Source organism: Lepisma saccharinum, chromosome 13, assembly GCF_977018435.1.
Source record: "Lepisma saccharinum chromosome 13, izLepSacc3.1, whole genome shotgun sequence".
Classification (NCBI taxonomy): domain Eukaryota; kingdom Metazoa; phylum Arthropoda; class Insecta; order Zygentoma; family Lepismatidae; genus Lepisma; species Lepisma saccharinum.
In genome coordinates, this window is record NC_139241.1 from 9,582,940 (window position 1) to 9,602,667 (window position 19,728).

At 37.7% G+C, this 19,728-nt stretch overlaps 1 protein-coding gene across 2 annotated transcripts; it reads left to right on the forward strand.

Annotated features, from left to right (window-relative positions):
* The first annotated feature begins 6,826 nt into the window (after positions 1-6,826).
* On the forward strand, positions 6,827-19,331 carry LOC145996870 (uncharacterized). Of its 2 annotated transcripts, none has more exons than XM_083133417.1 (4): positions 6,827-7,335; positions 8,837-8,940; positions 14,944-15,071; positions 18,796-19,331. In XM_083133417.1, exons 1-4 carry the CDS (start codon positions 6,915-6,917, stop codon positions 18,959-18,961), a joined length of 819 nt encoding a protein of 272 aa, XP_082989543.1. In that variant the 5' UTR covers positions 6,827-6,914; the 3' UTR covers positions 18,962-19,331. The 2 variants fall into 2 exon arrangements, with proteins under 2 accessions (XP_082989543.1, XP_082989544.1); XM_083133418.1 differs by having other exon boundaries at positions 8,840-8,940.
* Positions 19,332-19,728: the final 397 nt, after the last annotated feature.

The following is a 19,728-nucleotide window of genomic DNA, read 5'->3' on the forward strand; positions in this document are numbered from 1 at the left end:
ATGAAAACACACATAAATGTGAGACATTCCATTCCAGGATGAAACCTTTAACATATACCAAGATAGAAATGTTATACAAAAATTATACAATTGTTCTACAGTTACAGTTTTACAAACTAAAATAAAACATTACAATATATGCAGTGTTAAATAATTACAAAGTGTAAGACTAACAAGGGAGGTTATCTAAGTGTCCCCCTACGATTTCCATGAAACTTGGCAGTATAGTGGGGCCCAAAGGAAGAATTACGTGTTTTTTTTTTTTGTTTCAGCTAAAATACGGTTTTAGGGGGCAAAATCCCCTCAAATGTCAAGATGAGGACAAATTGAAGTGAGGATCTGACCCCTGTTTCCCCCTCTGATTTCCATGATACTTGGCAGGTGTGTGTATAAACGGGCCCAAATGAAGAAATAGTGTTTTTTTTGTTTCAGCTAAAAAACGGTTTTATGGGGCAAAACCCCCTCAAATGTCAAGATGAGGACAAATTGAAGTGAGGATCTGACCCCTGTGTCCCTCCGATTTCCATAAAACTTGGCAGGTGTATAGTGGGGCCCAATGGAAGAAATGCGTGTTTTATTTTTTCAGCTAAAAAAAACTGTTTTAGGGGGCAAAATCCCCTCAAATGTCAAGATGAGGACAAATTGAAGTAAGAATCGGACCCCTGTGTCCCCCTCCGATTTCCATGATACTTGGCAGGTGTGTGTATAAACGGGCCCAAATGAAGATACACGTGTTTTTTTGTTTCAGTTAAAAAACGGTTTTAGGGGGCAACCCCCCCCCCCCCCAAATGTCAGTATGAGGACAAATTTAAGTGTGCATTTGACTTATGTGTCGCCCTCCGATTTCCATGAAACTTGGCAGATGTATAGTGGGCCCCAAAAGAAGAAATACGTGTTTCTTTGTTTCGGCAAAAAAATTGTTCTAGGGGGCAACCTCCTCTCAAATGTCAAGATGAGGACAAATTGAAGTGGGGATCTGACTCCTGTGTTCCCCTCCGATTTCCATGAAACGTGGCAGGTGTATAGAGGGGCCCAAAGGAAGAATTACATGTTTTTTTTGTTTCAGCTAAAAACTGTTTTAGGGGGCAAAATCCCCTCAAATGTCAAGATGAGGACAAATTGAAGTAAGAATCTGACCCCTGTGTCCTCATCCGATTTTCATGAAACTTGGCAGGTGTATAGAGAGGCCTTATGCCCCCTGTTTCTTCCTATGCCATATTTACGTAGTTTCGGGGTCAGATCCCCACTTCAATTTCTCCTCATCTTGACATTTGAGGGTTGGGGCCTCTATACACCTGCCAAGTTTCATGGAAATCGGAGGGGGAGACTTAAGACCTCCCTTGTAAGTGTATTAATTAATTACAAATCGCGCACGCGCGCACACACACTCTATATATATATATACATAAGCACATTCTTACTTTCCAAAGAAGCGCATGTGGGATGGCAAAACGGACCCGGATCCGGATCTGGCCATCCCTAGTTAGAACATCGCGCTACGACGCCAGGGCTCCTGGGTTCGAATTCCGGCTTGGGCGCGGATGACTGTGAGTGTCCATTCATCAATTTCATCAATTCATCACTCGTCCCTATCTTCGCAAATTGGCCAAAAGTGGCACAAAAAGCGAAGTAAAATGAAGAAAATCAATCAATCAATCAACTTTCTGGATATACGACAAATAACACTATGTAATGTAACACTATTTCTGTATAGGCCTAAGGAATTTTAGGCGTGCTCAGATCCTCCGACTATGGGGAGCAAGGGCCTTGATAAAAGTTAGCTTACGAAATAAAACCCTCATTCCATCTAACTGTTTTTATTACATTGATGGGCACAAAACACGGTCGTGTGTGTCCCGACGCACCTAAAATCACTTTATTAGATGAATTTCAACTTCAGTGGCACCATTGTTCTCTGCTGGCGCTTTATTTTCCATCTCTGTCGTTCAAAGACTAATTTACGTATAAACGTGGATTAGTACCGCAAATTCAAAACAACTACACATAATTTATTCATGTGCAATATATGGACAATTTATTCTGCAGACACATACAGATAATACAACTAAAGAATAAAATATGTGGAGGTGTTAATAAGAAATTTGCTAGTTGGAGAGTCCAATTACATGGGAAGTAATACACTACCCTTCCCCTACGTAGTTACTTGGAACTTTCGTCAGTTTGAAAATAGTATTTACTTTTATTTCTATAAAGCATAAAAGCATAATGTTGTTTAAGAAGGGTTATAAGATTCCTCTGCACTAAATTTCTAAGTGAGACTATTAAGCAACTTCTCCCTCACCCCCTCATTTACGCAGCGTATGCAAAGAGTGTGAATACTTTTTTGCTGAAAATGGAAAATGAACCACAGCAACAGTGGCCGCGGTGGCGTCTGACTACCATGCTAAAGGTCCCGGGTTCGATCCCCGGCCGGTTCAAATCCGGGAACTTTTCTAACGATGGAAGCGGCCCCGGCGCCCACCCAGCGTCGAATAACATGGGTACCTGGGGAAACCTGGGGGGTAAAGGCGGTCAGGGGCGTGGTGCTGATCACATCACCCCCACTCACGACCGGATGAAGAAAGTGTGGGGCGTTACCCCCACACCCCCTATACGCCTTCATGGCGTCGTGCTATGCACAGAGGAGCACTTTACCTTAACCACAGCAACAAACTAATGAAATACGTCTGTTTTTATGAACAGCTGCAGAATTATCTACAAACTTGTTGAAAATCACAATTTTGCTAGCTTGTATTCATTGGACAAAATACGAAGAGCCAGGGATGGCGCTACAAAGAGGTTAGGGGGGGATGAAACCCCCACAACAGATCTAAGCTCCCTTTAGCCCCAGATTTTTATAGTACGGTAGACACCTTGCGATCGAAAATTAAAGAAGTAGAAGCTATCTTACGTAATATTTTCCATTATAACACTTCCCTTAGGGCAAGGCCATTGCAATGATCAAGTACATTTCCTGCTTTTATAAGATCGCAAGATTATTACAACGTGTTGCACGTAAAATCGTGGTTGGAGGTAGCAGCTGCAGATCTGCATGGATCAACAACGGACATTGATTATTTAATACGTACTAAGTGATTGTTAAATCACAAGTCTCCAAACTTGCCAAAAAAAATTGCAGATACTCTGCTGCCTATCTGGTAGGTGGATGTGTTCAGTGGCTGTGGGATTGCTGTTTGGTTGTTGGAGGGTCAAACGATGATGATAATACGATGCCTACGAAGCTAAATGTTAACAATTATTATCCTATGTAAATCATGTCACTATTTTTGGAACGAGTGTGAAAAAATATTTTTTATAAGTTGGAGGATGTTACCAATTCTATTGCGAAGGTAACACTGAGAGAACCAACATATTTTCAGTGCAAATTTAACCTACACTAGGAGACAAAAGCATTGACTATCAATATCATTGACATAAATCAACGGATACAGTTGCAGCTCTCGCACTGGGCAGATGTGATTAGTAGTGAAAATAACTACCAATAGTTTTATATGTGTTTCACATCTGATTCTTCTCCATGGAATAGAAATTGGCCACTCTGCATAAATTATTTTCCAACGTCATAAATAATAATTTATTAACATGAAGACCTAGGCTTACAAGGAATAAAACTGCCCAAGCTTGCTTATTTTTGCACTAAATTGCAATGTTTAGTTGCACAAAGGCTAATCGGGACCAAACCTACAGCCTATAGTGGAATTCGAGATACTTAATTAAATGTGCCTAACCGTGGATCGAACTCGTGACCCCTCGATTACAAAGCATCATTATTACCGCTAACCGAGGCGGGGAGGTTCACTTATAATCTTTCTAATTCTTAATATTTAAGAGTTAGGTAGTTTCTGGAGTCTTTTAATTCCTTAATGTCGTATTTTTGCCTCTCGGATGTTTTCAATAACGATGTAACGATGAAAGGATTGAGAAAACATCGCTGACAATTATGTTCATTGCAAATACTCGAATGAGAAACTACAATCAGAAAAGCTGCCCCCGTGGCGGAGTGGTTAGCACATCGCGCTACGACGCCAGACGTCCTGGGTTCAAATCCCAGCTTGGGTTGGGTGTCCCTTCATCAATTTCATCACTCATCCCCCATCTTCGCAATAAGCCAAAAGTGACAGAAAAGCAATGTAAAGTAAACTAAATCAATCAATCACTACAAACCGAAAAATAAACTTGACGGTTCTTGAGATGTTGAACGTCCTCCAACTTTCAAAAATTCATTTTTCACACCTATTCCGGAAATTGGAAACACCATTTGTAGAGGATAATGATTGTACACATTTAACTCTATATATAACCTATAGAACCAAATAACAATCTCACAGCCACTGAATAAATCCACCTACCAGGTAGGCAGCAAAATATCATGTCAATATCGTGACAAGTTTGGCGACTCATGATTTAACAATTTCTTAGTATCAAATGATCAGTGGCCGTTGTTGATCCAGACAGATAAGCAGTTGCCCTGCCCTTTCACTATTTTAGAACACATCGTAATAAGGTAACATCTTCCTCAAGTAGAAAATGTACTTGAGCATTGTAATGACCTTTTATGAAAGTTTTATCGAAATGCGTCTACTGTACAATAAGACAATATTATACTCTAAAAGGAAATGGCGCAACCACAAGAAGACAGGGGGGCATTGCCCTTTTTGCCTTTTTCCAACCTTGGACGGAAATCAATTATAGGGGGTTGGCATACATTGAAGTAAAAGAAAGCAAGACTAGCAGAATCTACTAGTAGGAGGACAAAAGGATACTCAAGACGGAATTAGTTTTCACGTCCATCTTGCATTATTTCTTACAGATTGCCAGGATCACCTGCAGGGGGCACAGAGGGGCAATTGTCCCCTCGACTTTAAATTTTATACAAATATAAAATACATTTCTTAAAATTTTCTTTCTCGCTTCGCTCGCGGTACCTGCTTTTCTTGCAGTCTTGTCAACTTCCGAACCGTAGCTAGGAAGTAGCGGGAGTTGGTCCTTGGAGCCTAACAATCTGATTGAGAAAAATTGTAAAAGAGAATACCATGGCGTCCCATGAAATGTTTTGTGCCCTATTAAATCGATACTGCTTTCAACTTTCAAAAATTTGGATCGAAAAATTTTCTTGCACGCTTCGCTCGCAGTTTGCCAGTTGCTGCTATAACAGTTTGGTTTGGAGGAAAACGAGGGCTCACATTTCAGAGACAATTTATATAATTTTTGCCGTTGGTTTGTTAAGGGGCGGATGAATAGATTACGTAACGTATTTAAATAATATGTTAATACCTAGGTATATATATACTGTATATATAATATACACACGAATACACACACACACACACACACACACACACACACACACACACACACACACACATATATATATATATATATATATATATATATATATATATCACATCAATGCAAAAAAATAAAACTGAGATAAAATGAGTTTTTTCTTTCCCGATCTGACTTAATTTTCAAGGTTCTTTCCCCCCCCCCCTTATCAGAGGGTCTGCGCACGCCTATGATGTTGGTACCTTCTTCTAATAATAAAAACAAGTTAAAATAACAGTAATATTAAATTAATAATATTAAAATATTAATTAATATTGTTATCACATGAATGGGAAAAGACGGCATAAGAATAGGAATATAACAGCACGCATTCATTATCTAGCTCATAAATAGTTAAGATCGCTTCAATTTGTATAAAAACAACTGACCTGGCAAGGTGATTGTGAAACAGATAAGGAATTGAATATTTATTGAATAACGAAAAAGGATGTTAGATCCATTTGACGAAAAGTAAAGCTCTTAATTTAATATTTAAGCATATTACTTAGGTAGTGGTGTGCTTAAATCTTCTTTGATACAGTCATCCAAAGTTGTATGACCCCAGTGTAATCCTTCCCTTACAATAAGTTTGACGGAAATACACCTCTCTCGATTATACGACAGATGCTAAACAAAACAAGCATATTTATATTATTTAATTTTAGTACTTCGTAAGTCTCTCGTGGAAGAGTCGGACTTCCTGGACCCCGCCTCCCCTAAATAGTCCTTGGCTCTATTACATGTAAGTTGTATTGCGATGTTCGTCAATGTGTGTTTTTCTTCTTTCAGACACTCGGAAAAAGTGTTGTCTTGTTACAGAAAATCTCTCGGAGTTATAAACGTGCGGGCTCAAAAGAAAGTTCTGTTATGGTCACAGTCTGACCTTCCAGGCTGGGTGGGGGTGGGGGGTGAGTAGCGGAAAGGGAACCTTGTCTTCTGTTTCTTTCGACAGAGCAACCCTCCCGCCAGTAAAGTCTCAAAAGGTCTCCACATGCAATGGATTTGCGTTCGAAGGGGGAAATGGAATCAATATTGGTAAGACTAGGAAGAAAATTTGACATCTGTCCGGTGCTTTTTTCGAGTGACGCTGATACGGGCTCTTAAGACCGCACTGCAAGACCATTCAGACGAATTACGTGGCAGGAGCAAATTTGACGCTTATTCTTACTGCTGACATGTGCGTGGCAGCAGACTCGGCCAAGATAATTGTCGAGTGACTTTGTTATGCAGCAGTGGACGATTAGCAACTAAGCAAAATATAAATTTTCATGACTGATCTCGCACGCACTCGGCTCCTCATTTCTTATTTCGATATTTCCAATTATTAGCATTCTTCCACCCTTTCCATGGATTAATTTATTTCAAATTGATGAATAAATACATTATATGTGTGAGAATATATATATGCAAGTGTAATTGCAAATATGTACGCCTACATATCGAATTGTAGTAAAATTAGATTACCATTGGGACAGCAGACGCAAAACAGACAACACATGCACAGCTGATTCTCAAACTTTTTTTCTTTCTTGTTTTTACTAAAATATAAGTATGGTGATTTTATAGTGATGGACTCATCGCAGCTGAAGATGCCGAAGGATTTACATGTGAAAATAATACAGTTACCTTCGGATTACTGCATGACAAAAGTTGAAAATACCACGAAAGAAGTAAAGTCTTCCATACTCAAGACACGCGGAAAGAAACAACACAGTGTTGATGTCAGCACAAAAGTCGATAAAGGTGCCTGTAAAGAAATAAACAGTGATGATGTTACAGCAGAAATAATGGAATGTATGAGCGAGAATGTTGAACACAACGACAGAAAACTATGCTCTACGGATTATTTCCAGTCAAATGATGTAATAAACTGTTTTTCAAATAGACCAGTAGAAATTATACTAGCTCAAAAATCACATGCTGATGGTCAGGACAGCACAAGCAATGAAACCCGCATAGCACAGAATGAGAGTTATAATACAGCCGCAAGTAAGTGATGTCATTAAATAGTTTCTACATAGAACGGTAAAGATTCAGAATGTTTCATGATTTTTCGTAAGTTTCAAAAGAAATTGTCTGTAACTCGTTTGTTCTGTAATTGGTGACATTCGTACTTACTTATTCTGGGTACTTGTTTACTATCCTTCGGACACATTTATTTATTTTTACATAATAAACTACTTACCGTAATAAGTTCCTGTAGCATTGTCGAACATCGGGAAGGTGTTTTGTGTGATGTGGGAATGTTTCATAGCTGAAATTCATGTTTGTTGAAAATTAATTCTCCGACGGAGAATAGCCCCACGAACCAATGGCACGTGGATAGGTTAGTTCTGTTAGGTTAGGAAACATAGTTAAAATTTGGTGTCGTGTTAGTATCAGGATCTAGAAATTGGAAATAATTGCGAACCATTGGCGCTAGCCCCACGAACCATTGGTGCGTGGTTAGGGTAACAGTTTCATACATCGGAGACACATTTCTTCATTTTTACAGAAGAAACTACTTACGGAAATGAGTTTCTCTAAGGTTTCCAACGTTCGTCGAGGTATTTTTTTTCATCGTGGAATCTATTTGACCTGGAAATCATGTATTTTTCAAGAGAAATATCTCACCGACGCACAATTGCCATTGCTTTAATTTGCTTTCCCTATGTGAACCAGATGTTGCATACGTTTGATGACTTAACCCCGTGTCATTGTTTCCAACCCCCCCCCTTTTTTAACTATGCTTGCCTAACCCAACCAAACCTAACCTACCTTATCGGAAATGGTTCATGGGGCTATCCGTGAATGGTTCGTGGGTCACATGTGACGAACACGATAGTAGGTATTTTTCGGTGAAGAAGGTTGGAAACACTGCATACTCACAATGTTAGTTAAGCTGTGCACACCATATTGTGTGTTAAGGAAGCGAAAAAAGGAATAAGAAAAATTACTCTCTATGTGAAAAATTGTGTTTGTTTTCGTGTAAAATGCATACTGGCACCTTGAACTATGTTCTGTAATACACAATTGTTAAGTACGAACCATGCGAAACACAAAATATCCGATTTTAATGTGCCTCCGATCTATGAAACTGGTACCACAAATTTCATACGTGCTCACCATACCTCATGCTACTAGCTTTTTTTAAAAAATGACAAAGATTACGGTACAAAACCAGTTGATGAATTGAAGACAGGCATTGGATGAGAATGCACCCAAATACCGAACGAAATGTTTCTTGATGTTTGCGATTCAATCGCTTGGGTTTCCAACAGTGCCTGGACCAAAACTGTCATCAGTTCAAAAACAGGCAATGTCAAAGATAATTCTTCATGTCCGTAGGTTCTTTCAAAATTTTGAAATTGAACTATATCTTTAAAAAAAAACACTAGCATTATGATCATTCAAAGTGTGCATAATTTTATTGGGACACCCTGTATATTTAATTCAATTTTACAATTTGTATCTGCTGACTATATGAAACTAATACAGATTTCCTTTTTAGTAGATATACCCTATGAAGAAAATGACATTGAAATTCCACTTGATGTGGCACTGGAGACCATAATATCTCAAAGCAAAGAGAATTCAGACTCAGAGGATTATAAAGTAAGTACAAGTGCAGTATTCATATTTTGTACTGTAAATACAGGCATAATTAAAATTCTGATCTCCGGGAAATGGCTCAAATTCGTTTATTTTCTTATTTTTCACATTCGTACTTAACTATTCTGCATTGCTAAGGATTCTTGAATGTGGGATTTCGCTTTTTTTCACGAAAATAGTTCCAATTTTTCACATATCGAATAATTATTGTTCGTTCCTTTTTCGCTTGCGTTACACACAATATGGCGGGCAAATCTTGACTAGCGTCTATGATCAGTGGATATGCAGTGTTTCCAACCTTCTTCACCGAATAATACCTACTTTCGTGTTACTGATTTTGTATTTTTTTCCAGTTTGAAAACCCCACGAACCATTCGAATAGCCCCGCGAACCATTCACGGATAGCCCCACAAACCATGCACGGCAAGGTTAGGTTAGGTAAGGCAAACATAGTTAAAATTGTCATCTTCTTGCAAAACAACGGCGTGGTTGGAATCACTGACCAGGGGTTACGTCATCAAACGCATGGAACATCTGGTTCACGTAGTCCAAGATAATGGATGCAAGGGCTTTTGTGCATCGGAGATACATTAATGTTGAAAAATACATGATTTACCAACCGAATAAATTGAAGGAAGGGAGAAAACATTCCTCAACCTTTCAAAGGTCTACAGAAACTCAGTTCCGTAAGTAATTTATCCTGTAAAATTGAAGAAATACCCTTCCCGGAGATCAGAATTTTACCAACAGCCTTGTTTGATGATATGAACAAGTGACGTTCGGCATTCATTGCACTGTCTACAGCATTGCCACACTGTTCCTTCGTTAGTTGCAGAGCATTAGTTGTTGCTTCGTTGAACCATGGCATTGCGGACTTTGATTAGAGGTAAGTTTGGCAACGGTGTATGAGCATTCTAGAATAATGGCATTTTGCGGAGTGAGGAAGCTGGTGCTACAAAACTTATATTTTGTGAAAATATATGCTCATTGGGAAAATATTTAACTCATATCCTCACGAAACTATTTCCGGCAAGGTTAGGGTTAGAAAGTTTCTTGATTTTCGTTAATATTTGGTAGATTAACTAATTTTGGCCTTCTGATTGGTACAGTAACACTAGAAGCGCCAGGATTATTTACTACCTAGAAGCTCCACCTCCGGTCAAAATGACCGGTATTTAAAATTTGACCATTTCTCAAAATGGCTATTGCCAATAATCATCTTATTACTAATAAAACAAAATATTTTCTAAAAAAAATACAAAAATATAATGAAACCTAGCGATTTTTATTTTCCATGCATTAATTACAACAATAAATATTAATTTTCTTCAAGGAAATAAGTTTCGGTCATGAAATTTCACATATTACATTTTTTTCATTTCAGTACCTTTTCTACACCAGAAACACATTTTCCACAAACATATTTGTTGCACATTGAACAAATGTCACTTGTTTTGTTTTCATTGCACAATACCACCTGGCATTGGTGTCTCTTTCTGGAAACAGAGCCAGTTACATTCCGTGCATGTGATATTGATGTTGACAATATTTTATTGGGCTTTGCATTCAAATGTTCTTCTCTCAGTTCCTCAGCTAATTCTATCAAAAAGTTATGTCTCGTAACGTTCCACCCCGTGACTGCCTTGTAAACTACCCATGCATTTATTGCTGCCAGATCTAAGATATTGTAAAACACATGTACCGGCCATCTACGTGATGAAGCACGGACTGAATATTTGCGTGCCATTTGATCAACAACATCAACACCGCATTTAGTTTTGTTGTAATACTTGATTGTTTCTGGGAGTTTCTTCTGGCTTTGCAAATCTACTTCTACATGTGAATGCACGGAGCTTAGGAGTAGAACATTTTTGTTCGGTTTAGCTTGGTATGCACACAATGTAATGTCCCCCTTTTTAAGCAAACATGTTTCATACACTTGTGTTCTAATGTTCACAATTTCGTTAGGAATCTCCTTTCTATTTTTCTTCATACATAGTGCCAATTAGGCTTGTCTTCTTCTCCTTTGGCTTCTCAGCGAATTTTAGCGATGTGAAATAATTGTAAGTATTTACATTTCTACTCGCATTTAGATAAGGTGAAGTAATTCTCAATACAACATTTTCAGGTACAGTAACATTATTATTCCTTGATTCATCTTTCCCAAGGTATGGAAAGGCATTGCACATGTATTTGGAATGTACCTCCACTAGCATCCAAAATGTTATACAAAATTTTTCTGGTTTGTTTGGCATGTACTGTGTAAATCTACACCTCGCTTTCGAAGGAAACAATTGTTCGTCAACTGTCAGATTTTCCCCCATGAGTGACCCCTGAGGACACATTGTCTAGAAAACATGCTTACAAACTGCAGTGTTGAAACGAAACTGAGTCCTCACTTTCTCCTTCTTATCAGCTTCGACAATATGCCAACATATATGGGCGAGTCCAAAAGAGGAAGGAAGAATAGGGTTGGAAATTGTAAGTGCAACGTTCCAATCCAGAAGTGGTTTTCCATTGAAATACATTAGTGGTCAAAATGACCGGCAACGGCGCTGCTAGGTAGAAACACAAATATTTCCATTAGTGTTATTTTTTTTGTAAATAACACATGGCAGTAATAATGTAATGCAAATTTTAGGAAAAGTCACAAAATTTCAATGCACGAAGAAAAAGGTTTCTGTACAAAGTAGATACTGCAATTTGAAAAACTGTCAAATTGACCGGCTTGGCGCTTCTAGTGTTAAGAATGTGTAGCCGCATGAACCATGCACGGTTAAAATTTTGTTCGTTAAACAGTGCGATTCAGCTTTCAAAAAAAAAAAAAAAAAAAAAAAAAAAAAAAAAAAAAAAAAAAAAAAATCTCAACTTACATCAGCTTTTTTCGCAATTTAGAAGGCCAAATTAGTTAGTATACCAAATATTAATGAAATTGGAGACATTCTGTATATTCTGCATTCGCTCCCAGGGTGTTAAAGGTCCAGCAATCCATACATTCTAATGGGTTCTGCAACAGGATCGCAACCTTTTTTCTCACACAATTTAAATTCGGTCCAAGTTGCATATTGTTTCATGGAAAAAAGTTCCTGGACTGCATTTAAATTCATCTGGGAGATAACGTTCCTGGACCAAATTGAAATATTTTAGAGCGAATGCAGAATATAGAGAATGTCTCCAATTTCCTTAATATTTGGTATACTAACTAAATTTGGCCTTCTAATCACGAATCTGTTGTTAAAATTCAGGGGTCACATCTGGAAATCGTGAAAAAAGCTGATGTAAGTTGAGATTTTTTTTTTTAAAGCTGAATCCCATTGTTTTACAAACAAAATTTTAACTAAGCTTGCCTAACCTAACCTTACCGGAAATGGTTCTTGGGGCTACCTGTGCATGTTTCTTGCAGCTACCCGTTCATAATGTACTGATCAGAAGGCGAAAATTAGTTAATCTACCAAATATTAACGAAATTCAAGATACTTTCTTACCCTAACCTTGCCAGAAAATGTTTTGTGGGGATATCAGTTAAATCTTTTCCTAATGAGCACATATTGTAACAAAATATAAGTTTTGTAGTACTATCTTCTTCACTGCACTCACTCCGCAAAATGCCATTTTTCTAGAAGACCGCTCGAACACAGTTGCCAAACCTACCTCTAATCAAAGTCTGCATTCCACGTGCTCTTCTACCTCGTCCTTCTCATTGTAGTCATCTTAAGTAACAAATGAACAGTGTGGCAACGCTGTAGACAGCTCAACAAATGTCGAACATCACTTGTTCATATCATCAAACATGGTTGTTAAGTTTATGTATGGAGAATGATTGCGGTAATGAAGAACGTAATTTTGCAACATATATAGACATAAGTGTACAATTTTTTCAAGTGACCCCCAAATCTTAACTCCAGACACGTTACCAGGACTGCATTTATTTTGCAATATAAGAAGTAGGAAAGGAATTGGAGACATTCTCTATATTGTGCATTCATACCAATATGTTACAGTTGAAAACTTTCTTTACGGTCCAGAACCCATTTACGCTTGCTTATTTTCTCTCCTGGACCGGAATTGAATTTATTTAAAATTTCCGGACCTTTAATAACCCTGTCTTCGACTATATTTATGCACTTGTCCCAGTATTTCATCAGTGCCTGGAAACCACGTGAATAGAAAATATGTCTCTACACTGGAGCCAGAATTGGAGGACTATAGATTTTCACTTCAGTTTCTAGTTCGACACCATTGTTTGCCATTCTTTATAACTAGTTTTTCAGTACTATTTTTTTCAAACATTTCGTTTTTATTTTAGCCTCCTCTTTAACGAAATATATGCCTATAATTATTCCTTCATTGTGCTTTTAACTTGATTTGAAGTTTGTAGGTCACGTGAACTATCCAGTTTTTGACAGAAGCGTTCCTTTGACAGAAGCGTTACGTTGTTGCCATGTATTCAAGGGATCCCGGTTCGATTCCCGATGGAGGCACATGCCACAGTGGTTTGGATCCCACTTTAAGCTGTAGATCCGGTCCTGATTAGGCCATATGTGCATAAAGTGGACTTAAAAACAAAAACTCAAACTCAGGTTAATTTAATAGCGCCCATAACTGTCTATTTTTTTTTATTTTTTTTTTTTTTAGTGGCTATAAGTGCCTAAAATGTTTCAAAACAGGGACCAAATAAAATTCAACTGTGAAAAGTATGTTTTGTGCCTTTTTCGTTTAGCTTTCCTCACAGGTAGATTCAGAGAGCGCGGCAAGGTGCTTCCCCTCCTTTTGATTACTAGAACTTAAGAATAAATATTCAATAATATAATAACCTGTTGTTCAACAGTCCGTGAGGGGCCTGGACCTACGTACCGACTGCCAGTCTCACTCCCACCTGCCGAGGTGGACGATCATCCAGCCAGTTACAAGCTGACATGTGGTCAGCACGACAACCCCCCATCCTTGATGTAGGTTTCCATTACCAGGTTATGCTACTCGTCCGTAGCTCCCCAATTTCCTCACGATAGTGGGTAGTCAGCGGTAACATAGGCTGAAATCTCAGGAGAAAAGTTGTTAGCTCTCCCCAGGAGACTCGAACCTGCGTGCGTCTCATAGCCTGAGCCCAAAAATTACGCCTTTGACTGCATGGCCACAGTGTGGGACAAATATTCAATAAGCATGAGAATAAAGAGAAATCACCTCCTTGATGTCATCTTCAATGTGCCTTAACAAGAAACCCATCCATCAGTGCTTTTTACCCCATATCTGCCGCTGTAATCAAGTACATTCAATGGTTAACTACAATTCCAATACTGAATTTCGAGTTTCGAATCCTGGCCCAGGCATGACTTCGTTTGTTATTGCCCCATCATCAAGAATGCAGAACAATAGTTGTTATAGCTTTTCTATTATTTTTTCTGTTTTTGAAAATGAATAAATACAATACTGTAAAAAAAATTGTACAATTATTATGCAATTCTGTGCATGCATTATTAAATTACAGCCGTTAATGTTATGACAGTATTAAATATTTGATGAGAGAATCTTAATTCCTTTCCTTATTCACAATGTACAAAGTCAATGCCTATTATATGCCTTTTTTATTTGTAGTGCTCATTTTACACATTTTACTGCCTTTTTGCCTACCTATTTGGGCATATTTTTGGGGGTGTAAAAGGGGCACCCAAATGTCAACCTCACTTCCACATAGTACAGCCTGGCCTGCATTTTGCAGACTTACGAGGCTCTGGCATCTGGATCCATGGTCAGTATAATCCTGTGTGGTGCTTGTGTTGCATGCTGTCCATATGGGTTTGTCATTGTCCTTTAATCAATTTTATCATATCACCATTCATTCTCATCTTTTGCGATTAACCAAAAGTGGCAGAAAAGCTAAGTAAAATAGAACAAATCAATCATATTTTAGCAGTTTTTACTGTCTATAAATCCAAGCTCTAGTTATAAGGTAGATATGCTTTGCATTTGTGTGAAAAGTAATTTTCATTTCCTTCTATCCAATTTTAGCCTGTCCAAGTGAACTACATAAATGTGAACCCCATGACATTGAAAATGTTGCTAGAACATGACGAAAGACTGAAGAGAGAGAGAGAAAGACTTATCAAGAGGAAACAGAGGGAGAATGAGATCTACAGGTGACAGCTTTCTTCGTTCATCCTGATTAGTTTTAACATTTGAGTGAATGACAGATAGGCAGGCAGTCAGCAGAAAGGTTCAGGCAAAGTGTATGGAAATCCAATGAATTGCATCTGAACCCTGTTGCGAAGTCTTCATCCCTGTGTATTGCAAGGGAGAGAGAGAGGGGGGGGGGGAAGAAGAAATACCCAACAGTTCTTAATACAGTTTGCTTTTTGTGTGTGATACATTGGCTTGATTTGGTCAAAATACAATACACAGGGTGTAATATACATCAAATACAACACTTTCTATGATGTCCGGTTTGGTAAAAGCATTCCCGGTCTCCAATCATAGTAAACAACAAATAACCCATGATGCAACAGTTCTTAAGGGCCTTGGCCTGCTCACTCACTGCATTCTTAAGGGCCTTGGCCTGCTCACCCACTGCCAGCCTCACTCCCACATGCCTCAGCAAGAGGTGGGCAACCATCCAACCAGTTTCAGAATGATGTGTTGTCAGCACGACAAACCTCTAATTCTTCATGTAGGATTCTATGACCAGGTCATGAGATTTTGGCCTGCGTATGGGACCGATGGCCACCCACCATCGTGGGGAAATTGGGGAGCTACGGATGAGTAGAATAACCCAGTCATGAAAACCTGCAACGAAGACTGGGGATTCATCGTGCTGACATGTTAACCCAAAACTGGTGGATGATCTCCCACCATGGCACGTGGGAGTGAGGTCGGTAGGTAGACCCTGGCCCTCACAGACCGTTGTACCACGGTTGTTATCATCATGCTTTGTTTCATCTAATCATCATCCATCTATTAGTTTTTTAAAGAAGTTAAAGAGGAGTGGCATTTAATAACTAAATACAACATGTTCAGCTTTTTGTGTTCAATCTATCATGAATTTCTTCAGTTTCAATATGTTTCTGTTACCAAGGTTAACAATAACGTGACGAGGAGACCGAAAAACAATGGAAAATACATACATGATTTAAATATTTCTTCCAAGGAGTGGTCATTCCCAAGGTCCGTAAAGACTTTCTCCTACCCTGCTTGAATAGGTCTGACCATAACAGCACCTTTTCCACGAGGGGCGGGGATCGTAAATTTGTGATGTCACCACGGAAGCAACCTTCCCCTCTGTCTTGACAAATTCATTTGAAAACAACGACGAGGTGTCAATATTTTCCAATAGTTACAACAAAATATTTGACTCATTATATGGTTTATTTTATTTCTGTGGTATGGCAAGGACACAGGCACTTATCTAGATATATATTTCGGGAAGGGTTCTTGAACGTTGGTCAATTGTATCACATATAATAGTATAATATATATCACACAAAAATGTCTTGGTATTACAATATCTGCCAATAATACTATGCTAAAAGACAAAGAATAGCCAGCTCTATGGCCGAGTGCGTAAAGGGTCGACTTTTGATCTTGCCACCGAAGTTCCCGGGTTCGAATCCCGGCCTGGGCAATGGGCATGCATGTTCTTCATCAATTTCATCCAATCACTCATCGTCACGATTAGCCAAAAGTGGCAGAAAAGCGATAAAATAACTAAGTAGAAAGAAATAGATAAAGAATAGGAATATGTAATACTTGTTATGGATGATTTGTGAATAGAGGCAGAGAACTGCGGTGATTAAGTCGGTAGGGCATCTGACTGCTACGAAACCCAAGATTATTATTATTATTGATTGATTGATATGCTTTATTTTACTTCGCTTTTTGTGCCATTTATGGCTAATTTGCGATTGGGGTTTAGTGATGACGTGATGAATGGACACTCAGAAACAACCATTACCCGGCTGGGATTCGAACCCTGGACCCCTGGCGTAGTAGCACGATGTGCTAACCACTCTGGCATGGGGGCCAGCTATTAGTATTATTATTAGTATTATCACATATTGTTCGTCGTATTCTTGAATATGTTAATGAATTATGGTTTCTGACAGCCATCAGTCACCTTCAAATAGTTGCATCAGTTCAAAAACTTTTTATCAGGTTATTATGCACAATGTTTAAAAAAAAATAATATGACCAACATTACTCTGAATGGTTAACACATTTGAATATGTTTACGTTAGAAGAAAGAAGGAAAGTTAAAAGGATAAATTTTGTACAGAAGATCTTAACTTTCCAAATTGAAAGTGAATATATTTTTTAATAATATATCTTATAAAATTCCCAGATATTCCCATAGGTATATCTCAATTCTTACATGTCTAAATAAAGCCAGACGTTTAGTAGCTGATCCTGTTGAAACCTATAATTTGAATTTATGATAATGTATAAGATTGTAGGATCCACTGTATTATTTTATAATTATGTATTCAATTCTGTAATTTTGTATAACCAATTTTCACCTGGTTGTAAAATCGTGCTCATCACTTAAATAATAATAATTATTATTATTATTATTATATTATTGAATCCAAAGTAAATATATAAACACAAGATCTATCACATCTGTCATTTCAGGAAATTAGGTACTCAATTACAACTTAAACTTATAGCACTGACCGAAATGTATTTTTTTTCTACATTTTCGAACCAACCACCGACAAGAGTAAAATTTAGTTCAAGATCTTTCTCCTTCCTCGTTACCCATTGTTTACAAAGTGTAACAAAGAATGTACTTTTATGTCGCAGCAGGAACAGAGTTCCGACAACAAACAGAGTTCCGGAGCATTCCGGCTCACTGGTCATACTGTAATTAAGTATTTTGCTTATTAAATTTTAGTACTTGGCAACTTTTCCGGGGGAGCTTGACCCCCAGACCCCTCCCTCTAATACGACTTTGCATACAAAAATTTCAACAACAATTGCATACATATAGGTCTGTATACTAATTGAAAAAAATTGTGCCTCCAATGCGCTTCCATGTAAAAAGACTGGCGAAGGAAGGCAAGCGCTTCCGCGATGATGTCAGAGAATTCTCGACCGCGGGGGTTGTTAGATAGCCCAGTTATGGTGGGACCTTCTCAGGCAGGGAGGAAGACTACGGACCTTGGTCATTTCCTATGCGAGACAATAAACTCGTATGCCGTTGCTTACTTTTACATGACATGCAGCTTGAGTCACATAGGAAAAGCCATGGGCAACACTTACTGTGGCGCATAAAACCAGAGTAGCACCTCCTGATTTTCACTGTCATTTTGAAACAGGATATGGATGAAAAAAATGAGCGGCAGTGATGCTTTCAACACTGAAATTTCAGCTCTATGGTTGCAACCTTTTCTCTTTCAGTCTAAAAATTGACATATAACATTTCATCATCTAATTGTCATATCGGTGTGTGAGATACAATACCAATGATAGCAGCACAGAATCTTCAGACACAGAAGATGAAATTTCATACTTCACAACACGGTAGTAAATTTTCTCAAGCATAATATTTTGACTATAATTCACATATCAATAACAAATAATGTGGTTTTCTTTTCAGACCGGAAAAATGTTCGCTAACATGTCACAAAGAAAGGATGTGCGTTGATTTAGATTATATTAAATTCTAACATATATTCATGCATCCTAATTTTGCACCAAAGCCAGTTTAGTAATAAATGATCTTTAAGTACCGGTAATACTGACACAATTAAATAATAAAAAAAGCCTTACATAATGGCCACACCCCACTTTTTCATTTAAAAATATTGGCATAACATCTGCGACTATTTATGCGGTGAAATACATCATCCTATATTCATCTCTTCGCAGGAACAAGGAGAGAGAAATCAACAGACTGAAAATGCAGAAGAGAAGACAAGATGAAAGATATGCATCTGCAGAGAGAGCAAGAGAGAGAGAACGCAAGAGGAGGGTGAGAATGCAAGCGCGATTGCAGCAAATGGAAATCAAGAGTGCCGTCAAAGAAGAAAGCTGAAGGAAGCACTGAAAATTATTATTTGCACGTCACCAATTTTATTTGCCCTGTGTGTACACAGAATCCAGGTCAAATAACTTTTTTAACTTGCATGTTTGTGTTCTAAACTTCTGTTGAACAGTTGAATTGAACTGAAATATTAGCATAGGACAAATATATCTACTTTTTTTTTAAAATATATATTTAAAAAAAGATATTGAATTAGTTTTATACTTCCATGATGCATATTAAATCTTATTTTAAAAATGAAAAAACACATTTTATTTTTAGTGTATTTTAAGAGAAACATTAAATTATCATTTTTTGTTTAGCTTTCTCACGTGTTATGATGTTCCAGATTCTATTTCTTTTAATCATTCTTCATGTTAGAACTGAACTTTTTAAAAATATATTTATTTGTTGTGTGTATATGTAAATATTCACTGTATATATCTTTGTACTGATTTTAAGAGCCGTAATAAAATATATAATACTTTTTATTTTTGCAGTTACTAACATTCTTGGTTCCAATCATAGGTGTATTTGGTATCAAAATATTCATCTATCGGTGTAATCTAAATATACAGTTTGCCATATACAGGGTGGCGCACGAAATGATACCCCATTTGTTTTTAGTGTAAAAACTTTAGTAAGCAACATTTTTCAAAAAAACATACATTGCAGTGAACATAGCAATGTGGAAAAATGTTTCAATGCAAAACATGCTCAATATGACCACCATTGCACTGCACAACTGTAGTCAAAAACAGTTAGGTTATTGATCACCC